Raw genomic sequence first — 21,167 nt, forward strand, 5'->3', positions numbered from 1 at the left:
CCGAGCGGAGATGTCAAGGAGCAGCTGGAGAGGATCGGCCAAGGGGAGAGTCACGGCTCCAGAAGTGAATTTCAGGGTCCCCAGCAGGAGACTGGAGTGGAGCTGGGGGTGGGGGGAGCACAGAGAGGGGGGCAGGTCTGGCCTCGGAGTCTTTAGGTGTCCTGGTATTGGGTTTCCTATGTTTCACGTTTGCTCAGCTGCTGCATCAAATATTTGCTTATTGACTGATGATAAAAAAAAAAAAAAAAAGGCCCGCATCACACTTTCATATGCTCTCCTCTACGGTGGGAAAGTCCTAAGATTGTTTTTATTCATTCAGGTATCACGCCTGGGCCGTGGGGAGGTGTGCGTCTCTATGAGTTTGCTGAACGGCCTCTGTCTCCCCATGGCTGGGCTGCGACCGTGGTGGAGGGAGCCGCAGCGGGCGGCTGTGTCCCGGGGCCCCGTGTGTGTCCGGTCCCCTCCTCGGGGTCCTCTGTCTTGAAGGGAGGGCCTTCATCCCTCCCTAACTGTGCCCGGTGACTTCTGTTTTTCTAAACAGTCGTGTGATGCCTCTTTCCAGGGGTTATGAAGGTGCTGCTTGCCGCAGGGTGACTCAGGATGTTGAGCAACACTGGATTTTATTGGGGGCACTTTGGGTTTCCTTTTGGTCTGAAACTAGGTTAAGTCTTTGACACCTGACATTGCATATTCTACTCAATTGGATATTCTATTCAGTTTGAGCTCCTACAGATCTTTTCAGATGCCACAAATTCAAGGCTCGTTCTCCAGGATTCCCCTATCTGTGGATATGGATGTACGCCCACACAAAGGATGAGACCCACTTACTCTTGAGGCCACTTTGTGCCAGGGCGGATATGTTTTAGATGGTGAAGATAATGATTTTGAAAAACCACGCAGTTTCTCTGAACATTTATCTTGGTTTTAGAGCTTTCACTTTTATGGTAATAAATGTATTTATATAGACTTTTAACCCTTCTGTCTTCTTGGTTTCTTAATTCAGATGTTTTTCTTAATGCCGTTGGTATCATTTCTTCATTGTCTTTGTTACAGTTTCTTCTTTGCTGGTACATGATGCATCAGTTATCTCTTGCTGGGTAACAAACCACCCCCAAACTTGGTAGTTTTGCTTAAATGCGGGGAAAAAAACATCAAGTGTTTTCTCAGGATCCTACAATGTGGACTGGGTGGGCGGGGATGGATGCGTGACTTCCCCTTCACACTCAGGGCACGCCCACGCCAACCCCGATCACATCATCCTGGAAGTAGATCGCATTCACAGATTGCTTCCACTTGTTCTTTTGGTGACTTTCAGAGCGTGCTGATTGGATTCCCTGGTGTCCTCCTCATGCCTGTCTCCTCCCATCTAGGGGATATGCAACGAAGCATGTTGTGGAAGGTCTGGAACCACGGACACTGTACAGATTTCGACTGAAGGTCACCAGCCCCTCTGGAGAGTATGAGTACAGCCCAGTGGTCTCCGTGTCTACAACCAGTGAGTATAGTTTACTAACCCCAAACCCCTCTATCTAAGGATAAATGAAGACCACAAGCCATATAGAAAGGTAAAAATATCCAGCCTTCTCCTCCTCTGCCTTACTGGAAGCAGAAACTCTTCCATTTTTAAGGACTGTGAATGGGATTGTTTCCTGGCAAGGCCGGGCCATACAGCATGAGGGATGTCGAGTTGTGCTTTAATAAACGGGGAGAGCTGTTCTGGGGTCAGCATCGCCCTGCGAGTACACATTCAGTACCACAGGGTGGAGTCGCCTTTCTTCAGAAACAGGCCGGTGGGGTGTGGGCTGAGAAAGTCTCCCTCTTTGGATGCGACAAGGTCTACAAAGCATTTTGTCCTTTTTGGACAACGTCCATCCTATATCTTGACACACAAATTTGGTTTCCGGGGAGGCTGAGTGAGGAAGAACGAATAATGTGGCTTCCACACACACGCAGGGGCGAGGGGAGGGCTGCGCTGCCTCTGACCTGCATGTCCTCCTCCCAGGTCACATCTGAGGGTGCAGATAGTTTCTGTGATCGGGATTTTAAAACATTTAAAAAAGATGTTTGTGTATCTAGAATGTGGTAAAGATTAAAATGGTCAGGTTTCTCGTGGTCTAGTCCCTGGAAATGAGTCTTTTATCACTTGCGCAAAGAAAATCTTCCTCTGTGAGTCAAAGTTATTTTACTTTATTTTTTAAAGATTGATTGATTTGAGAGAGAGCATGTGCACATGCACGCGCGCACACACACACACACACACACACACACACAAGTGGGGGGTGGGGAGGGGCAGAGGGAGAAGCAGACTCCCCACTGACTCAGGGCTCCACTCAGGTCCTGGGATCATGACCTGGACCAAAGCAGACACTTAACCGACTGAGCTACCCGGGTGCCCCAAAAGTTATTTTAAAGTTTTAATCAAGGGACGCCTGGGTGGCTCAGTGGTTGAACGTCTGCCTTGAACTCAGGGCGTGATCCCAGAGTCCAGGGATCGAGTCCTGCATTGGGCTCCCCACGTGGAGCCTGCTTCTCCATCTGCCTATGTCTCTGCCTCTCTCTCTCTGTGTCTCTCATGAATCAATAAATAAAGTCTTTAAAAAAATAAAGTTTTAATCAATATTGCATATGGCGTATGTGCTGTTTATACACACATTTACATGTATAAATAAAAATACAGTTTTCCTTCTGTGACTTTCAGTTGTGTCCTTTATGCACTTATTTGGAGGGATTTTTGTGTGGGTTAAAGGTGATTCAGGTTTTGAGTTAGCCTAGCATATCTTCATTTGCAACCAAGCCGCTAGGGAGCTGGGCCTTAGTTTGGCAAACTGAGAATTTGGTGAAGGCTGAGAGAGGCGTGCCCTCCCCAGGGGGCTCAGCTCCCTGCGAAGGCACATGATTTCCAAGGAAACTTTCCAAGTGGAATGGGCCGTTAGAGAGTCGCAGGTCAGGATAGAGGGCTGGTCCTTCGTGTGCTGGCCATGAAGGTGTTTGCTTCCTGGGGGGACCTGGAGCTCCTGGAGCTTTGAGGGGAAGGAAAAGGCGGAGCAGCCGAGTATGAGTTGGTTTCTTCCGAGTGGAGGGCAGGCATACAGAACGGGGGAGCAGGGGCAGGAGAAAGTTGTCAAAGGGAACCTACTATTTGAATAGCGACTCTCTAGGGAACGCTGGGCCAGCGTGCTCCCTCTTGTGCTGCTGTCCCCAGCCAGCCACAGGCCACTCCCACACTCCTCTGCCTTTGCCCACTCTGTCTGCAATGCCCCCACCTTGGAGCCCCCCCTTCCCGGCACCCATCCCACCCCTCTGCCTGCTGAGCCACTCCACAGGCTGAGCTCTGCTCAGGGGTGGTTCCTCGTGTTTCTCCTTCTCCGCCATGTGCTGGTGTGTCTCCCTCGTACCCAGTTGGGTCTCCCCCTCTGCTAACACTCAGTGCATCTTACTTTCATGTTTTTTTTTTTTTTAAATTCAAATAGGTTTTTTTTTTTTAAAGATTTTATTTATTTATTCTTGAGAGAGAGAGAGAGAGAGGCAGAGACATAGGCAGAGGGAGAAGCAGGCTCCATGCACCGGGAGCCCAACGTGGGATTCGATCCCGGGTCTCCAGGATCGCGCCCTGGGCCAAAGGCAGGTGCCAAACCGCTGCGCCACCCAGGGATCCCCCTTTTTTTTTTAAATTATCGTCTTTGTCTCCCACTGACTTGTGTGCCTCCGAAGTAGAGGATGTGATAGGTTGGTCAGGTCTAGCTTGTAGAAGACAACAATCAACGGATGGATGGGTGGTGAATGGAGAGGCCTGGAGGCAGAATTAGAATGAGGAGCAACGCTGATTTTTCTCAGCTCACACTCATACCTGTTGGGAGATGGACCTGTGTCCCATGGGCTGGGGAGAGTCCCCCTGGACCTATGAGGTGAGGGTGAACAGGATGCAGAACTAGCCATGGTGAGCTCAGCTTGCCACTGGCGTCTTTTCTTCATATCACATCAATGTCAGGGCATGGGCTTCTGGACCTTTCTGGCTAGAGCTGACGTGGTGTCTGCATACCATTTGGAGCTCTTTGGGAAGGCAGAAACCACAGTGGCTTTCTATCAGCTGACAAGGATTGTGCTGCCTTCTTGCTGAGCTGGCTTCTGAGAGGCGGCTGCAGAGAGCTGGACCAGTGGTCCAGGGCATTTGTCACTGCAGTCTGTGGCTTCCGTGGGTCATTAGACAAGACCTCCTGCAGGGACTGGGGTATGATGGGGACATGGTTCCTGGTAGTGCCCGGCTTCCTGTGCATTTTGCTGTCTGGTCACAGCACAATGCTGCAGCCAAGACATGCTCTCAGCCTCAGAGGGCTCTCCTGGGTGGCAAGGGTCCAGTACCCTCTTCTTGCTGGCTGCTGCTCCCTTGTGCTATTATTATATTTATAATATCCACAGCAGACTCCCTTAAGGAGGTAGATCATGCTAAACAAAGAATTAAAAAAAGGTACATATTTTACAAAACAAGTAAAAATGTTTCTGTGGGTTGATCATTTGCATTCAGTTTGAAAGTGTTTTTAATGAATCACGAAAGCATTTCCTTTGAATAAAGGATGCTCAGCTTTTTTTTTTTTTTTAATTCCAGGTAAAGTCCACGAGACTCTTGCTTAAATGAGGCATGCAATTTTAATCAGTTGGGTCCTTAAAAAGAGAAAAGCAGCTGCTGCTTGTTAATTGGCAAATCTCTCCTCCAATGAGCTCATCATTTATTCACTGCTTCTAACAGGGACCTGAATTCCACCCAGAAACGTGTTACCCCCACATTGCAGTATCTGCTGGCACATCTGTAGCTACAAGGCGATGGCTTTCCCCTCCTCTCAGGGGTCCCCTCCCCTCCCCTGGCCCTGCCTGATGAAGTGAGCACTCCCAGACATCCTCCCACGGGCAACATCATTGATTCAGTATTTGTCATTGCAACACTCAGGGGTAAACATTAGCCAACCAAAGCCACAGAGGCAAAGCCTGCCTTTTTTGTATGCAGTTGCACTTAAATGATGGCAATCCCTTGGGCCAGGCCCACGAAATCTTGAAGGATTCAGGGGTAGGAGGAGTGGAACGTTTGGCTCACCCTGGAATTTCCTCTCTTTGTGACTCCTGCTTATAGTGGGAGGAAGAAAGAATTAATCTGCTCTGGGAACAGGAGCCGTTTCATTTGTTACTCTGTCCGATTCGCACAAATGGAGACTTTCCCGTGCCTTGGTTGATCTGGGTGGTGTCTGGTCTGGTGCTGCTAATCCTCGGTTACCTCTTCGCCTTCCTGGCAGTGGCCTGAGAGGGGTTAATGAGTTAATGCTGAGCAAGAGCTTTTGTGCCCGGAATGATACTTATTGCTTCCTTTTGCTGAAATTCAGCAAGCCCGGAATGATTAACAGTTGTGCTGTGTCCTCTGTCTTCTGTGAGATGTCCTTTTATTTTCAGATTGAGTTTTGAGGGCACTGATTACCTCTCGCAGAAGCTGGAATGGGCAATACGTTCATTGAAGTTATGTCCCACTATCAAAAAACCCTGGTATTTACTGCGCATGGTCCTCAAGCTTCTAACCGCAAAATGAACTTATTTCATTTTCCAATATTTGCATGCTGCAGAGCTTCCTGGGTAGGATGCACCAGGAAGTGCCCCCCACTGGGAGAGCTGTACTGGCCAGGTAAGACAGATGATGTGGATTGGAGGTGGGTCAGTGCAGAAATATGCTGGGATGCTGCATGTGCTTTCAGAACTTTCTTTAAAATCTTAAGTTAGCACTTTCTTGAAGCTTTTTAGGCTTTAGCATCCCCTTCCATTTAACACTTTGTGTGGGTGGGGATCATGTTTGTTTAAGAAGTCTGCTGATTTTCAAAATTTAATAAGATTGGAAGCATATAATGAACTGGTCTGCTACCTCAGCGTGTATTAAAATGCACGAGGAGGGAGCGTGGCCTTAAAGACGCATTTTGAGCTCTGATGTTGCCCACGCCTACCGGCTTGACCTTGGACAACTCAGTCTTCCTGGCTCTCAGTTTTGTGGTTTGAAGAAGAATTGAAAAAGCATTGTGTAAAATCCTAGACAGAGCTTAATTAATAGGACTTTGAGTTTAGATGCCATCTTTTAAAATTTCATAGAAATGGGGGGATCCCTGGGTGGCACAGCAGTTTGGCGCCTGCCTTTGGCCCAGGGCGCGATCCTGGAGACCCGGGATCGAATCCCACGTCGGGCTCCCAGTGCATGGAGCCTGCTTCTCCCTCTGCCTATGTCTCTGCCTCTCTCTCTCTCTCTGTGTGACTATCATAAATAAAAAAAAAATTAAAATTTCATAGAAATGGGATGAGCTTTCTGTGTTCTAGATGATTCTATGCAAGTCAGTTGTTGTATTTTTAGGGGCAATTGAAGTTTGAGAGTCCCAGAAGTGGGGGCTGTTTGGTGGGATAACAGATGTACCACCACCATCCCACTCTCCCCCTCCTTTCTGGGAAGTGAGGAGGAAGGGAAACTTTCCGTGGGTTTAGCTTGTCCACTAAAGTATAGATGCATCACCCAATAGATCATTTTAAGTCCATATTATTCTAGCCTAGGGTTCCTCAACCTTGGCACTGTTGACATTTGGGGGCTGGCTAATTCTCATCATGTGTACTGTAGGATGTTTATCGGCATCCCTGGCCCCCCTCCCTGCTAGAGGCCAGTAGCACCAACCCCTAAGGTGTGACAACCAAAAATGTCTCCAGGCTTTCCCAAATGTCCTCATGGTGATGGTGGAGGGGGAGGGGTGTACTGCTCCCGTCCATACCCCCCAGGTGGAACCACCAGGCTAGGCCTGATTTTCCTTGGAAGGCTGGGGACAGCGGTAGGCCTTACCCTTTGATAGTTTATCATGATACTTTTATTTGAAGCTTTTGGCCTAAAAATATGTGTGGAATGATGAAAAGGAAGTACAATGTGGCTAAAAAATCTTTAGGAGATTGGCAAGCTCTAGCAGACAAAATTGTTATTTCAAAAACAGCTTTAACTTGGCTTAAATTTATTTTTACCAGAAGTAAAGGGTATCAGCTAGAGGTCATTCTGCTGGTGACCCCTGCATTCTTCTGCCCCGCTCCCCCCCACCCCTGGTTTCCTAGTTTGTAATTCGCCCAGCTAAAATCCTCCAAGGAAATGAGTAGTAGCAAAGTGGCTCCAGTGCCCACATGTTTTTCTTAGCCTACCTCCCCGACCCGGATGGGTACTGAGTTTATAATCCCCAATCCAGTCAGCTCCAAGGTCTGGTCCTAGAGAGTTTTTCTACCCGAGGTACAGGAAGAGGGAATTTGGCTCCCTACCTGGCAGGGCTGGCCAGGGGACCTCTGGAGGCCAGACTGTAAGAGGGCGGTGAGGTGGTGGGTGAGCCCCCAGGAAGCAGTCTGGGGTAGAGCTCGGGAAGACAGGGTAGGAGGCAGGTGTTTTAGGGTTTAAGATGATGATAGAAGTGGATACTATTGTGTAAATGGCAAAGGAGAGGAACATGCTTGCCTTGTTCCTCTGGGACCCTCAGCATCAGGACTGGGCGTGTGAGCTCCTTAATAAACATTTGTTGAAAGGACGGAAGTGACCTTGGAGCTGACTGGAACTGGGGATTATAAACTCGGTATCCATCCAGGTTAGGAAGGTACGCTGAGCGTGTGACGGCTGGGTGTGGGGGCCACAGAGAGGGCCACTGCCCTTCCCACCACCTCAACGACAGACACGTGTTGGGTATCTGTGATGTGCCGGGTGCTAGTCTAAGTGCTTCGCTTGTGTTTCATTTACGCTGAATCCTTCAAACAATTAGAAAATCACAGCATGTGGAGCCAGTAGAGACGTGGGATAATTGCTCTGAAAGACGGCTTCTGTCACTTGGTCCTTTTATTTTTTTTAAAGAGATTTTATTTATTTATTCATGAGAGAGGCAGAGACCTAGGCAGAGGGAGAAGCAGGCTCCATGCAGAGATCCTGATGTGGGACTCGATCCCAGGACCCTAGGACCACACCCTGAGCCAAAGGCAGACGCTCAACCACTGAGCCACCCAGGCGCCCCTCTCGCTTGGTCCTTTATCGTCACACTCTGCTCCTTTCTGCATCTCCCCCTCTTCTCTTCTTCGAGGAGCTAGTGTCCCCGCCCCCCCACAGGGACCCCTCCCTTCTGCCCTGCTTCCCCTTGTTTTGCAGGCTCCTCCTCCTCGCCCTTCTCACCTGCAGGCTGTCCCCCATAACCAGGCTTTCTCATGCTGTCCCACTTCTGTGAATGAGCCCCGTGTGCCCCCCAGGAGCTCCGGGGAGACCAGGCCAACATGAATGTTCTATTCCTAGGAAGAACTGAAATTTGGGACGTCAGACGTTAAAGTAATTTATTTTTGTTGTTTGTTCAAGTACTTTAGTGACTCTTTGGCAAACAAAGCCAGCCTGTTGTGATGATGGTGGGGCTTCCCCTTGCTTGTAAGGGAGGTTTATTAAGTCTTATGAAATCTGGAAGATTATTTTCACCTCTCAAAATACTATTCACAAAGCAATCCTCTCATAACTTGAGGCTGTCTCAAGTCCTTAGGACAATCTTAAGGTTCTTAATATATGGAAACAAGGTATTTTTCGGTAAAAGAAGTTGAATAGGAAATGTAAGCTACACTTCCTGGAATAGCCAAGGCCCTTCCCAGAGCTGAACCTGAGCCCCCACTCAAGGCTGCAGGTGGTGTGAGGCCGGAAGGAATTTTCTTTTGTTCGACTTTGGGTGACTCCTTTCCATCTTCTTTCTTTAGGAGAACCCATAAGTAGTGAGCACTTCCATCGAGCTGTCAATGTGAATGATGAAGATTTGCTGGTTCGAATACTTCAAGGAGGGTGAGAGAGCTCTGCCTTAAAAATTTTAAATTTTTAATGCCCAGCCAAGTGCACAGAATTGCATTTATTTTGTTTCCCCCCAAATTTTCCACGCCTTTGATATTGCTCCAAAATAGATCTCCAGTGACCGATGTAAGTTCAGCACAGTCAATAAAGATGACCTTTTAGCCCTGTGTAAATGCTGTATTTTGTAATTATGTAATGAAAATTGAAAATTAGAAGTCTAGGTATCATATTTTCTTCCCAGAAATAATTTCTGACCCTGGCTTATATGCCACAGCATTTAGGCCAATTTTACCCCCAAAGTGCCCACATCATCTAAGGAATCATGAAATCAGCTGTTTCTGATTCAAGAGGTTGGTAAAACACTAGAAGAAAAGTAGCAAATACATTTGCTGCCATGGGATATCTGAAGCTGCCTCCTAATGAAACGTGAACAATGTTAATTAAATTTTTTCTGAATCCATAGTTCTGAGTGCCTTGGAAGGCCAGGCATTTTGCGAATAGGGCACTTCAGTTGGCTTTTTGTGGAATACTTCTCCAAGGCTTCTAAGCTGTTAAGATCTCTTTCTTCCTCCAGTGGCAGCACTTCACGCCCATTGGTGAGCTGGGAATTAAGGGAAAAATTCAGGCTTCCCTCAGTCTAGGCTCGTGGAGGGGAGGTGTGTGGCCTGGAGACCCTGCGTCCTTGGCCACGTAAGGGGGTGGTGCTCTTTGCAGTATTCTATCCGATGACATCATGGTTTTGGGTTGAAGGGAGTGCCTATTTTAAGCGGAATTATGGCAATTTCTCTTCTTGTGAATTTAAATCCTTTAAAAATATTAGGGTAGGGCAGTTTAAGACACAAACTTAATGGCCCAGGAGAAATTGGAACTTTTGGGAAAATGAATCCTATTCAGCACCTGTGTCCTGCAAGAGACATCAACTGTGAATCTCTGGGGAGCCATGCCGAGCATGTTAATCTCTTTTCTCTGTGTTTTTCCCCCAGAAATGTGAAGGTCGATGTTCCCAATAAGTTTGGCTTTACCGCTCTGATGGTCGCTGCCCAGAAAGGATACAGCAGGTAGGGCTCCTCCTTTCTCATCTCTGAGTGGCCCAACCTTTTACTTCTCCCGGAAGCTCCTGTCAGAACATGGATGGGAGGGAGAGGGGGTGTGCAAGAGCCCCTTTCCTCCCAGTTTCCAAAACTGTAAGGGCTGCACAAACAAGCTGTTTTAATCATGAAGTTCTAGAACACGCAGCAGAGAATGTAAAAATGTCTAACTCTATGGTGAGGAAGAGAGGTAGCTACTTAATTATGTTTTGCAATATATTTTGTATGTCCCAGGAAAACTGGTTACTGGAATTTAAATTTCTTTAAAAAAAAAGAAAGGGGTAGGGATATTAACTCTGGAAAACAAAGTTCCCTGATAGGTTGCTAAGATATCATTTTCACTGATACGCTCCATTATCTCTCTGCCACACAGAAGCATAAATACTAATAGCTTATTTTTCAGTCATATTTATAGTTAACTACTAAAGTGCTATGTTGAAAAAAATATTTTATTAAATACTGCCATTTAGAAATGTATTTAAAGCAGTCATTAAGGCAACAGTGAATTAGCTTGATGGTACAATGTGTTTCATGTGGTATGCTTTGTTTTCAATGAATAATTCATGTGAGGGATAAACTCCCCCCCCCCTTTTTTTTTGGTGTTGAAGAGGTAGTTTTCTGGTTCAATAACATCCTGTCTTTGAAGCCAGCTGGCCTCTGAAGGCAGGAAAGCAAGTTGTGGAGCTGTGTCTTAGATATAGCGCTGTTCCCTGTTCCCGCATTATCATCAAAGCTGCGTATCCAGTTCCCTTCCAATTTGTTTCCTTCAGGCTTGTGAAAATCCTCGTTTCTAACGGCACAGATGTGAATCTGAGGAACGGAAGTGGCAAGGACAGGTGGGTGGTAGACCATGCCCCGAAACGTCCCCATACCTGCGCTACCAGGCTCGTGCCCAGATGGCTTTTGATTTAACCCAAATATCGGATGCAGCTTCTTTTGACAGGACTGTAGCCCAAAGGAAAGAGGTCGATGACAAAGTCTGGCTTGTTTTGTTCACACTTATTCCTTCCTTCGATGGGATTGGAGTGGGCTGTATGATCTGAAGCACCTACCTTCCCTAGCTCCGTGCCCAACCCATGTTAAGGGCTCAGCAACTGACAGCTATTACTGTAGTTATCACGAGCCCGTGCTGGCCATTTGGCTGTGCCTGGGACACTTGGGGGGGGGGGTCCCCTGAATGGCTCTCCTTATACTTGGCCTTACTTTTTTTTTTTAAATTTTTTTTCAATTTATTTATTTATGATAGTCACACACACACACACACACACACACACAGAGAGAGAGAGAGAGAGAGAGAGAGAGAGAGAGAGAGAGGCAGAGACACAGGCAGAGGGAGAAGCAGGCTCCATGCAGGGAGCCCGACGTGGGATTTGATCCTGGGTCTCCAGGATCGCGCCCTGGGCCAAAGGCAGGCGCCAAACCGCTGTGCCACCCAGGGACCCCCTTGGCCTTACCTTCTTAACTAAGACTCCTAGGTGTTCCCCAAGAAGCACAAAGCAGTCACAAAGATACAACCAACCCCAAGAACTTCCCTACGGCGAAAGCACAGGAGACGTTTACGAAAGAGCATGGTACTTGGAAACCTGTATTTAGAGAGATGAGAGAATGCTCTACAAAGACCTAAAAATAATTGCTAGTCAAGTAATTAGGTTTAACTGATTAATTCTAATTAACTAGTATTTGTTGAATGGCTACCATATGCCAGGCTATGTGTAGGTGCTTGGGTGGAACAGTACAGAAAATGCAATGGCTTTGCTCCAGGACCTCAGAGTCCCATCGTACATACAGCTCACAGGTGTGTGTCCTGCAAACTAGTATCTAAGGAGTAGCTACAAAAACACTGGTTGGGGCGCCTGGGTGGCTTGGTCAGTTAAGCGCCTGCCTTTGGCTCAGGTCATGATCCTCGAGTTCCCGGATGGAGCCCTTCTCGGTGGGGAGTACTGCTTCTCCCTCTGCCTTTCACTCCACTTGTGCTCTTTCTCTCAGATAAATACAATCTTACACCAAACAAAACACTAGTCACCTTTGGTGGGCCACAAGGAAAGCATCAGTTTCTGAGCTCAGAACACCTACCTGCTACACTCTCTGAACACACAGAGAAATAGGTTTTAAATAACATTAAAAGAAATAATTTTAAAATTTGGGGTGCCTGGGTGGCTCAGTCAGTTAAGTGCCTTTGGCTCAGGTCACGATTGCAGGGTCCTGGGATCAAGCCTGAGTTGGGGCTCCCTGTCAGCAGGGATTCTGCTTCTCCTCTATCTACTGCTCCCCCTCTCACTCCCCTACTCCACTCCCCTGCTTCCCTGCTCATGCTCTCTCTTGCTCTTAAATAAATAAAAATCTTAAAATAATTTTAAAAAATTTAGAAAGTTGTTTTCTGCATAACTCTTAGGTTAATTTGGAGCCAAGAAGTTTGAAAACAATACCAACTTAAAAAGGACAAAGAAAAACTTTGAGGGTATAGGAAAGAGGAAAGAATGAAAATAAATTGATTAGAAAATCGGAAGATTATTGAAACATAGGAGGAAAAGATATAAGGGCTGCTTCTTAAAAAAAAAGGCCTATATAATAAAACGAACCAATTTCTTATAGATCTAAGAAAAAAATCAATTTAGAAATGGTACATGGCTGTGGTTGGAAATTTTTGGAAATTTAAGAAGAAAAAATAGAATTTTGGAAGGGTACATATAACAGTGGTGAGAGGAAATCCAAATGTAAAAAGAAAAGCGGTGTGCTGTGTCTACACTAGTAGATGTGATAATTTCATTGAAATTAGCTTTTTGATGGTACAGTTTCTGGGGAAAAATATAAATCCCCCAAACCAACCCAAGACACAGAAAATCTGAGACCACCAATATCCACATAAGAAATTAGAAAATTTATTGAGGGATTCCCTATGAAAGAGACTTTGTGGTCTGACTGTTCTGCCTCTGAGCTTGTGAGGATTGTAGATAACTTACTTAGCAGATGGGTATTTGGAAAGTCACAGAGGATAATCTTACTGCTGAAATCTGATAGTGAAAGAGCGGTGTTCATATGTTTATATATGTACAGGTATTTATGTCTCTTCCATCTCAACTTGGAGGATCATGCAGGATGGTTAGGATGTCTAAATTAGGAAGTTTCCTTTTTTCATTTAAAGATTTTATTTATTTGAGAGAGAGAGGGAGAGAGCATGCGTGCATGAGTGCACAAACAGAGGGAGGGGCAGAGAGAGGGAAAAGCAGACTCCCCAGTTAGCAGGGAGCCCGATGTGGGACTTGACCCCAGGACCCTGAGATCATGACCTGAGCTGCAGGGAGATGGTTAACCAGCTGAGTGAGCCCTCCAGACACTACAGATTAGGAGATTTCTTAATGCTTCCTATTAGTAGACCAAAGATGAAAGCCTATGTATGTATAGATGCAAAACAAAAATTCGGCGTTATGCAGCATCTTTTAAAGTGCAGGATGCTTTTGTTCCTGGTACAGTGTCTTAGGAAGACTAGCCTCTGCTTGTTGGAGTGAATCCTTCGATTGGATCATAAAAGGTTGTTTATCGTCTCAGACCACCAGCCAGTATCATACTTAGTGTTGACAGATTCCTTTTCAAAGTAAGGAGTGAAGCTCATGAGAGTGGTTGAGAGCAGGAGCACTCGATGTCAAATCCAGATTCCTCTGTGGTCTGGGTATATGAACTTGGGCAGGTCACTTAACCTCTGTGTGCCTCAATTGCCCCATCTCCAAGATAGGGGTAATAGAGGTACTTACAGAATTGTGAGCATTTGACGAATTAATACAAGAGAAACAAGCAAAGCAGTGCCTGGCATAGGGTAACTCAACATTATATTTTGTTATTTCATGATTGGTATTTTGGAGTGCTGATCAACCTGGTGAGAGATGAAGTAGAGTAAGAGAGGCTTGGCTCCTTTCTTGCAGGATCCAAGAAAATCTACTTTCAAATACTTGGTCTTAATAAGGAGGCTTGGGAGAATAGTGGCCAGCTACAAAACAAAAAAAGTGTTTCTTAAATAACAGCAATAATCAGTAAATATAATGAGGGAAACAAAATAGAATAAATATCTCACTTCCATGAGAAATTTGTGTCAAAAAACCTATAAAAATTACTGAGAGATATAAAGATTTAAAAGGGACCTATACCATATGCCAGAATGGACAAGATCAAAGACTGTAAAATTTTCAGTTTTTCTAAATTAATATATAGATCCAGTATAGCCCCAAATGGAATTATACTTGGGAGCCCATCAAAATGATGGGCTCGAAACTTACCCAAAAGAATAAATGGATGATACCAGCTATTAATTTTGTTGGAGAGAAATGTGGAACGGCTTTTGACAGTTATTAAAATGACTTATCAAATTATAGTACTTAGTGAGGTACTGGTACAAATAATTGAAAAAAAGATGTATAGAATCAACTAGAAAGAGGTCTCCATATATGTAAGGACTTAACATGGGACGAGGGGAGCAACACAAACAAATGAGGAAGAGGTTAGGGGAAAAAAAGGCTATTTGAAGAAAAAAAGTTAAATTCTGGCCTTCTATAGCATGCATCAAAATAAATTCCAGGTGAATTAAGAATTAAACGTATAAGACAGAACCATAGAAAACACAGCATATGTGTGTCTAATCTTATAATGGGAAAGGCAAAATCATTGAAATAAATCACTAAGGAGATTAAAAGTACATAAAACATTTTTAAAACCTTAATTACAAAGTTAAGGGTAGTCTGGGGAGAGATTTGCAAATATATTATAGACCAATGATTGGCATATTTAATATAGAGCAGATACACATACACCCCCTCCCCTAAAGATACACAGTAGAAAGGAGCAGTTTACACAAAAAGACAATTCATAGCAGAATAAATTAATATGCAAAATTGCCAGTAATAAAAAAATTAAAAACTTTCATATAGTTAATTAAGAGATAGTGTTGGTATAGGTGAGTAAAATAGACACTTTTAGGTGCAGTTGATAAAATTGTAAATTGTCATAGCCTCTCTAGAAAGCAATGCATCTACAGGGAGCCTTAAACATTTGCATTAAGCATACAGAGATGTGGACATCAGGTTCCATTCCAGCCCAGGCTTGGACCTCAGAGCTGGACCCCACTCTATTTTTCACTCAGAGACTTTATAGAATTTCCCTATTGGGAAGACTGCCTTCTCGCCCCGCTCCCCCAGCTCTTTATTTTGAAAAGTTCAAACATTCAGAAAAATTGGAAGAATAGTACGATAAATTTCTATATACTCACCGCTTCGGTTTGGCAGCTGTCAGCATTTTGCCCTATTTGCTTCTCTAATTTTTCTTAACTTTGCCCCCCTGCTTGCCCATTTCAGTGTTAATAGGCATTATAATCCTCTACCATTCATATTTCAATACGTTATCTCTTAAAAACAGGGACGTCAACCTGCATAGCCATCATATCATCATCACACTTCCCATACTTCACGCAAATTCGCTGACACCATTGATGCCCCAGTCATTCATGCCCCAGTCTCCCCACTTGTCCTCTAGAAAGTCTTCATGGCTCTATCTGGGGTACTTGGGGGTATGGGGAAAGACCATGATCCAACTAAGGCTCACGTGTTGCAGCTGGTTCTGTTTAGTCTCTTATTCTAGTCTGGTCCTCTATCCATTATTTTGGTTTAAATATTTGTTTCTCTTCCTCCTTTTGAGGAGACCAGACCAATTGTCCTATAGAATGCCCTATGTCCTTGAGATGCTTCATTGTCTCCTAGTTGTGGAGGCGGTGTTTAACTTGTTCATTTGTCCCTTAATTGCCAATAAAGTTAAAATTAGGTTTAAAGGCTTGATTTGAAGCAGGTTAACATTTTTAGCAAGAACACTTCAGAGCTGGTGGTGTGGCTCCAGGCCACATCCTTCAGGAATGCATGTTGTCCCACAGCTGCTGATTCTAGGTTTGATCATTTGGTTAGAGTGGTATAGCTAAACCTCTCCTTTGTAAAGATACAGTTTCCCATTAAAATTAGCAAATAATCTATGGAGGAATCATGGTGTGAATATCCTGTTCTCCATTAACCTTTCACCCAAGAATTTTAGCATCGAGTGATGGTCCTTTCCCAGATCAATGATTTAATTGGGAATTGTAAAAGTATGATTTTTCTGATTCCACATTTCCTCCCACATTGATTAGCTGGCAGGCTTCTACGAAAAGGGCTTTCCCTCATCAAGGGAGGATGGACTACATTTTATTCCATAAAGGCAGAGTAAATGTTTAATTATTTTCCTTAAATACCAACATTTAAGAGTATGGAATTGGCTTAATAGCCATCTGTAATAAGGTCGATGAGTATTTTCCTTCCCTCTTTTTTGAATAGCTTCACAGACTCATGGATGTTTTAAAGTCCAATATTTTACTCAGTTACAGTGATTCCTTTTGTTTGAGATATAATTTATCCATTCCTTTAAAATTCGGCGCTTAAAGACTATATTAACAAAACTGTGCAACTGCCACTACCGTCTAATTCCAGAACATTGTTAATTAACCCTGGAAGAAGCCCTGTACTTACTGGCAGTCACTCCTTGTATCTTCTCCCCCAGCCCCTGGAAATAGCTAAACTGCCAGTTCTGCCCCCATGGATTTGCCAGTTTTAGTCATTTCAGGTAAACAGCATCCAACGATATGTAGCCTTTTGTGTCCAGCTTTTATTTAGTGTGATGTCTTAAGGTTCATTCATGTTGTACATAATATCAGTATTTCTTTTTCCTTTTTTTAAGGCCCAAGCATATTTCATTGTATTGATGTGCCACATTTTGTTTATCTGTCCATCAGTTGATGGACACAGCATTTTATTTTTTATTTATTCATGAAAGAGAGAGAGAGAGAGAGAGAGAGAGAGAGAGAGGCAGAGACACAGGCAGGCTCCATGCAGGGAGCCCAACACAGGACTTGATCCCGGGACTCCAGGATCACGCCCTTAGCTGAAGGCAGATGCTTAACTGCTGAGCCACCCAGGCATCCTGGACACAACATTTTATATGAATAACTTTCATGGCTTTCCACTCACATTAGGACTTCTTGGTTTAAGCCAGGCAGGGTAAAACGAGGACCTGAGTTTGGTGAGTGCACTTAGAGTTATTGCTGCTGCTTCCATATATTACAGTCTGATGCTTGCGTGCTACGCGGGACACCTAGATGTTGTGAAATATCTCCGAAGACACGGCGCTTCTTGGGAGACCAGAGACCTAGGAGGCTGCACTGCTCTGCACTGGGCTGCAGATGGAGGCCACTGCAGTGTGATCGAGTGGATGATAAAAGACGGCTGTGAGGTACGGGATCTTCCTTCCCAGCCACGCATGCGGCATCAAGACCTTGCAGCGCCATTCCACAGGGTTTAGGAGAAACAGCCTTATGTGGATGCCTTTGATTAGCTGAACTTAAAAATGCTGCAGAAAGTTGTCTGACTTATCAGTAAGAAGTTTCCTGAAGCCCTGGGAAAGAAAGATCATCATAGAATTGATAGGATAGTGAGGCTTTAGATCATCATGGAAGTTTGTTCTGTGTAGGAAAAAAAAAAAAACCCTGCTGAATCCAGAGCTGGAACTGATGATGCTTCTGCTTTGTTTATTCCTCTGTTCATTCACTCATTGTGTCTCTGTTCAATCTGTCCACAAAGCTTTACTGAGCACCTGCCGTGTGCCTGTTGCTATCCTAGGTGCTTGCAGACACAAGATGTCAAGAACTCTTACAGTCGTAGTACTTCTTACTGCTCTTAGACTATTTTTATTTGTGGTTTGCTTTAAAGATTTCAGTCTTCGCAAAACCTTTCTGAAGAGCAAACTGACCATATCACAAGCAGAGCAGCTCCGCGTGCCTTTACCTTGAAGCGGGCACGTGGGTATCCTTTTGGTTTCATGTTATCGGAAAGTACAGATTTGATAGCAAATAGAACCGGCGTTGTTTGGACTTCTGTAGCTGTTTGAAGATGAGTAAACAGAATTAGCTCAATTATGGTGACTGCTGATAACTTTGAGAACTTTAGTTCAAGACTTGAGAGAAGTTAAATAAAAATTTCAAGGCATGGAAATAAGGAATGGTAAGCAGAATGCTATCCTAATTGAGACTGCCAGATGGTGTAGAGTATGGAGAAATTAAACTGATGACCTGGAAAATAAACTCAAATTGAGGAGAGTCATGTCTCCTGGAAGATGTTAGCAGATTTGTTCTAGCTTGTCTCTGAAGTGTGATTGAGGGGAAAGCAAGACTTAATTGTGGGGTCTCACTGGTTTCCTGCCGCTGCCAGCAGAAGGCTGAAGAAAGGAACCCTTGAAGGAAAATCTCAGTGGTTACTTTTTATTACATTTCTTGTATTTTTTTGTTTTTTGTTTTTGTTTTTTGTTTTTTTTTTTTTTTTGTTTTGTTTTTTCCCTTTTAGAGAGACACATAAGAGGTCAGAAGGATTAGCATGTGGACCTCGCTGGAAGGGTGGGGCCGCACCTACCTTGTGTGGTGGCAAGAGCCACAGTCTTCTTGTTTGGTTTATGGTGAACTCTGCTCATGCTTTGGTCCCAGTAAAACTCTGTAGTGAAAAATGAAGTTTGGCCTTTGCTGAAAGAAGGGCAGATCTCTGGCATGAACACTTAAATACAGTAATTTTGGAAACCTAGACTTTCTGGGCTTCAGATAAGAACACACTGATTTGTGGGTAAATCAATAGCACTAGAGCTACATGTATGTTGCCACTGGAGATATCCATGGTTGGCTGGTGGCAGATAGGTGATGTCACCAGGAGTGCCCCTCCCTGTTCTTGGCAGACAGGCCACCCAATGTTAGGGTGCCGGTAGGAGGCATCTGGGATCCCAAGCCGGGCATTGTGGCCACCAGTCTTGAACATAATTTCATACTGACAGTGACTGACTTGCTTGGGGAACCATCTCTACATCAAATGAGCCACGTGACCTCAGGAAAGGCCTTTGATTTCTCTGAGATTTAGTTTAATCACCTGTAGACCAGCAATAAAAGCATCTACCCCATTTAACCCCCAAAAGAGAAAATGGGGGTGAAAGTTCACCAAAGACCACATAAAGCACCATGTAAAACAAGGCGATGATTTTATTATTTAAACATAATGGAGTTCTGCTGCTCAAAGGTTATTTGTTATTTGCATGAGAAAGAACTGCAAATCCTAATGATGTCGAGTGGATAATCTCATACATATAAATAACCTGAAACATCCCAGGGACCTTTTGGCAGTTCTTGGTTTGATATTCCATTCTGGTGTTTTACTAACATGTCTGAGTAATTCTTCTGTAACAGAATTAGGGATGTGTGTGTTTGTGGGCGTGCGTGTGTGCACGCACACGTGTATATATATTTAGAGTCATTCTTCATGGATTGGTGAGTCCTTCACTGAAACTGGGGAGGCACCATTTACATTTTCTTATTCTAGACTGTGGCTTTTAAAACGACGTTGAGAGATCTCAATCACTGGATTACTGGGAAATGGCCATCTCATTACTAGTCAGATTAAGTTTGGAGAAGTATTAGGTTGGCTAACTTCATATTGGAATTTATGTAGTAAATCTGGTTGCTTTGTGTTTGTTGGACCTGTAGTTCTCCTGCTTGTTGACAAGTGTGTCTACATATTAACATCTGGCTCCAGAAAGGATTTAAAGCTGCTTACAGAGATACTTAGAAGTGAACAAAATAAACTTTTTAAAAAGGGAGGAAAGTTAGTCAAGAGAAACTAAGGTAGGGACTTCTCGTGGAGCTAAGAGTAGGATGGTTCATTTCTCTATCCCATCTTGCACCCTTTTTTAAAAAATTCACTAGAGAGAAAGAGTGTGAGTGAGCGCATGAGCAGGGGGAGGGGCAGAGGGAGAAGCAGACTCCGCCCCCACCCCAGCAGGGCACCTGATATGGGACTCGATCCCAGGACCCCAAGATCATGACCTGAGCTGAAGGCAGATGCTTAACCGACTGAGCCAGCCAGGTGCCCCCATCTTTCAACCACTTTAACAAAATGTAGGTGGAGGTGCCAGTGGGATGTCCTGGGGCCTCTCAGCACCCCGTGAGGTCCTAACACAGCTTCTCACTGCGTGTGAACGTGGGTTATGTTAGCACCGTCCCCTCGATCCTAACCGGCTCTCCAAGTCCGGGGAGTTTGGGCAACTAAATATTCCTTTATAAGTTTCTGATGACTATTTTTAAGGAAAAGAGACTGGACTAAGAGCAGCTCTTCCTCTGGCATAAAGGTAGACGCTGCGGACACAGGCTCAGGATGGACCCCACTCATGAGAGTCTCTGCTGTCTCAGGAAACCAGAGGGTAGCCTCTCTGCTGATTGAAGCTGGAGCGGACGTGAACATGAAAGACAAAGATGGAAAGACCCCTCTAATGGTATGCCACTCTTCAGAAAACAGCCTGGCTTTGTGTATGGAATTAAGGTCAGAGCTGCTTCTATAATCAGGCAATTCTTGTGAACTGAGCCATGTACGAGCGCTGGCTTTTGGCTGCCTGTATATTCCCTGCTGGCCTGTTAAAAAAGGCACGATAATGTCACTACAATATTTTTGTTGTCTTTTTACAACTATTTCTTTAAAGCTTACCAGCCCCAGTCCCCTGGGCCATCGTAGCATCCTAGCAGATCTGTTCCGACAAGGAACGCGCTGCTTTCTTGTGCTGGTCTGGCCTAGTGTTTCTCGTGTCATTGAAGCGCAGAGGAAGGTGGATTCCACTTCCATTTTCCTGGCACTTGGGATGGCTCTAGAGTGAGAGCACACGTGTGGTACGAAGCCACGGTGGCCTTGGCTGGCTCTGCCTTCTTGAGAAAGCCTCCGGCCGACGTCCCCAGGCCCGCCTGCACGGGGTCCACCCTGGCCGCCGGCCTCGCCCTCTGCGGGAGCAGCAGACTCCCTCACACCCCACTGTCTTCCGTTTCTCAGGTGGCTGTGTTAAATAATCACGAGGAGTTAGTCCAGCTACTTCTTGACAAAGGGGCAGATGCAACTGTAAAGAATGAGGTAAGTAACTTAATCTTTATCTAAAGCCTTTCCCTGGTGGAGAAAGTTCCATATATATATATATGTGTGTGCGTGTGTGTGTATAATTTTTGTTGTTTTCACTTTCAGTTTGGCAAAGGTGTGCTAGAGATGGCCAGAGTTTTTGACAGACAGGTTGGGATGTTCTTTCTGATTTTCAAGGCTAATTTTATGATACTTAAAAAAAAAAATAACGGCAGCCCTTGGACTACACTCCCCTGTTTCTGTTGATCT

General features: G+C 44.8%; 1 protein-coding gene across 3 annotated transcripts in view; it reads left to right on the forward strand.

The window, feature by feature from the left end:
• The window catches only part of FANK1 (fibronectin type III and ankyrin repeat domains 1), a 100,143-nt gene that overhangs the window by 75,955 nt on the left and 3,021 nt on the right, over positions 1-21,167 (forward strand). Inside the window, exons 3-10 of one of the 3 annotated variants that reach the window (XM_072740376.1) lie at positions 1,371-1,495; positions 8,755-8,836; positions 9,826-9,900; positions 10,701-10,766; positions 17,058-17,223; positions 20,149-20,292; positions 20,838-20,915; positions 21,024-21,068. In XM_072740376.1, the coding sequence (XP_072596477.1) occupies positions 1,371-1,495; positions 8,755-8,836; positions 9,826-9,900; positions 10,701-10,766; positions 17,058-17,223; positions 20,149-20,292; positions 20,838-20,915; positions 21,024-21,068 (781 nt within the window). Of the gene's footprint in view, positions 1-1,370; positions 1,496-5,145; positions 5,663-8,754; positions 8,837-9,825; positions 9,901-10,700; positions 10,767-17,057; positions 17,224-20,148; positions 20,293-20,837; positions 20,916-21,023; positions 21,069-21,167 lie in introns of those variants that run through there. The other 2 variants (XM_072740375.1, XM_072740374.1) reach the window with 2 other exon arrangements.

This window comes from Vulpes vulpes, chromosome 15 (genome assembly GCF_048418805.1).
Source record: "Vulpes vulpes isolate BD-2025 chromosome 15, VulVul3, whole genome shotgun sequence".
Lineage (NCBI taxonomy): Eukaryota > Metazoa > Chordata > Mammalia > Carnivora > Canidae > Vulpes > Vulpes vulpes.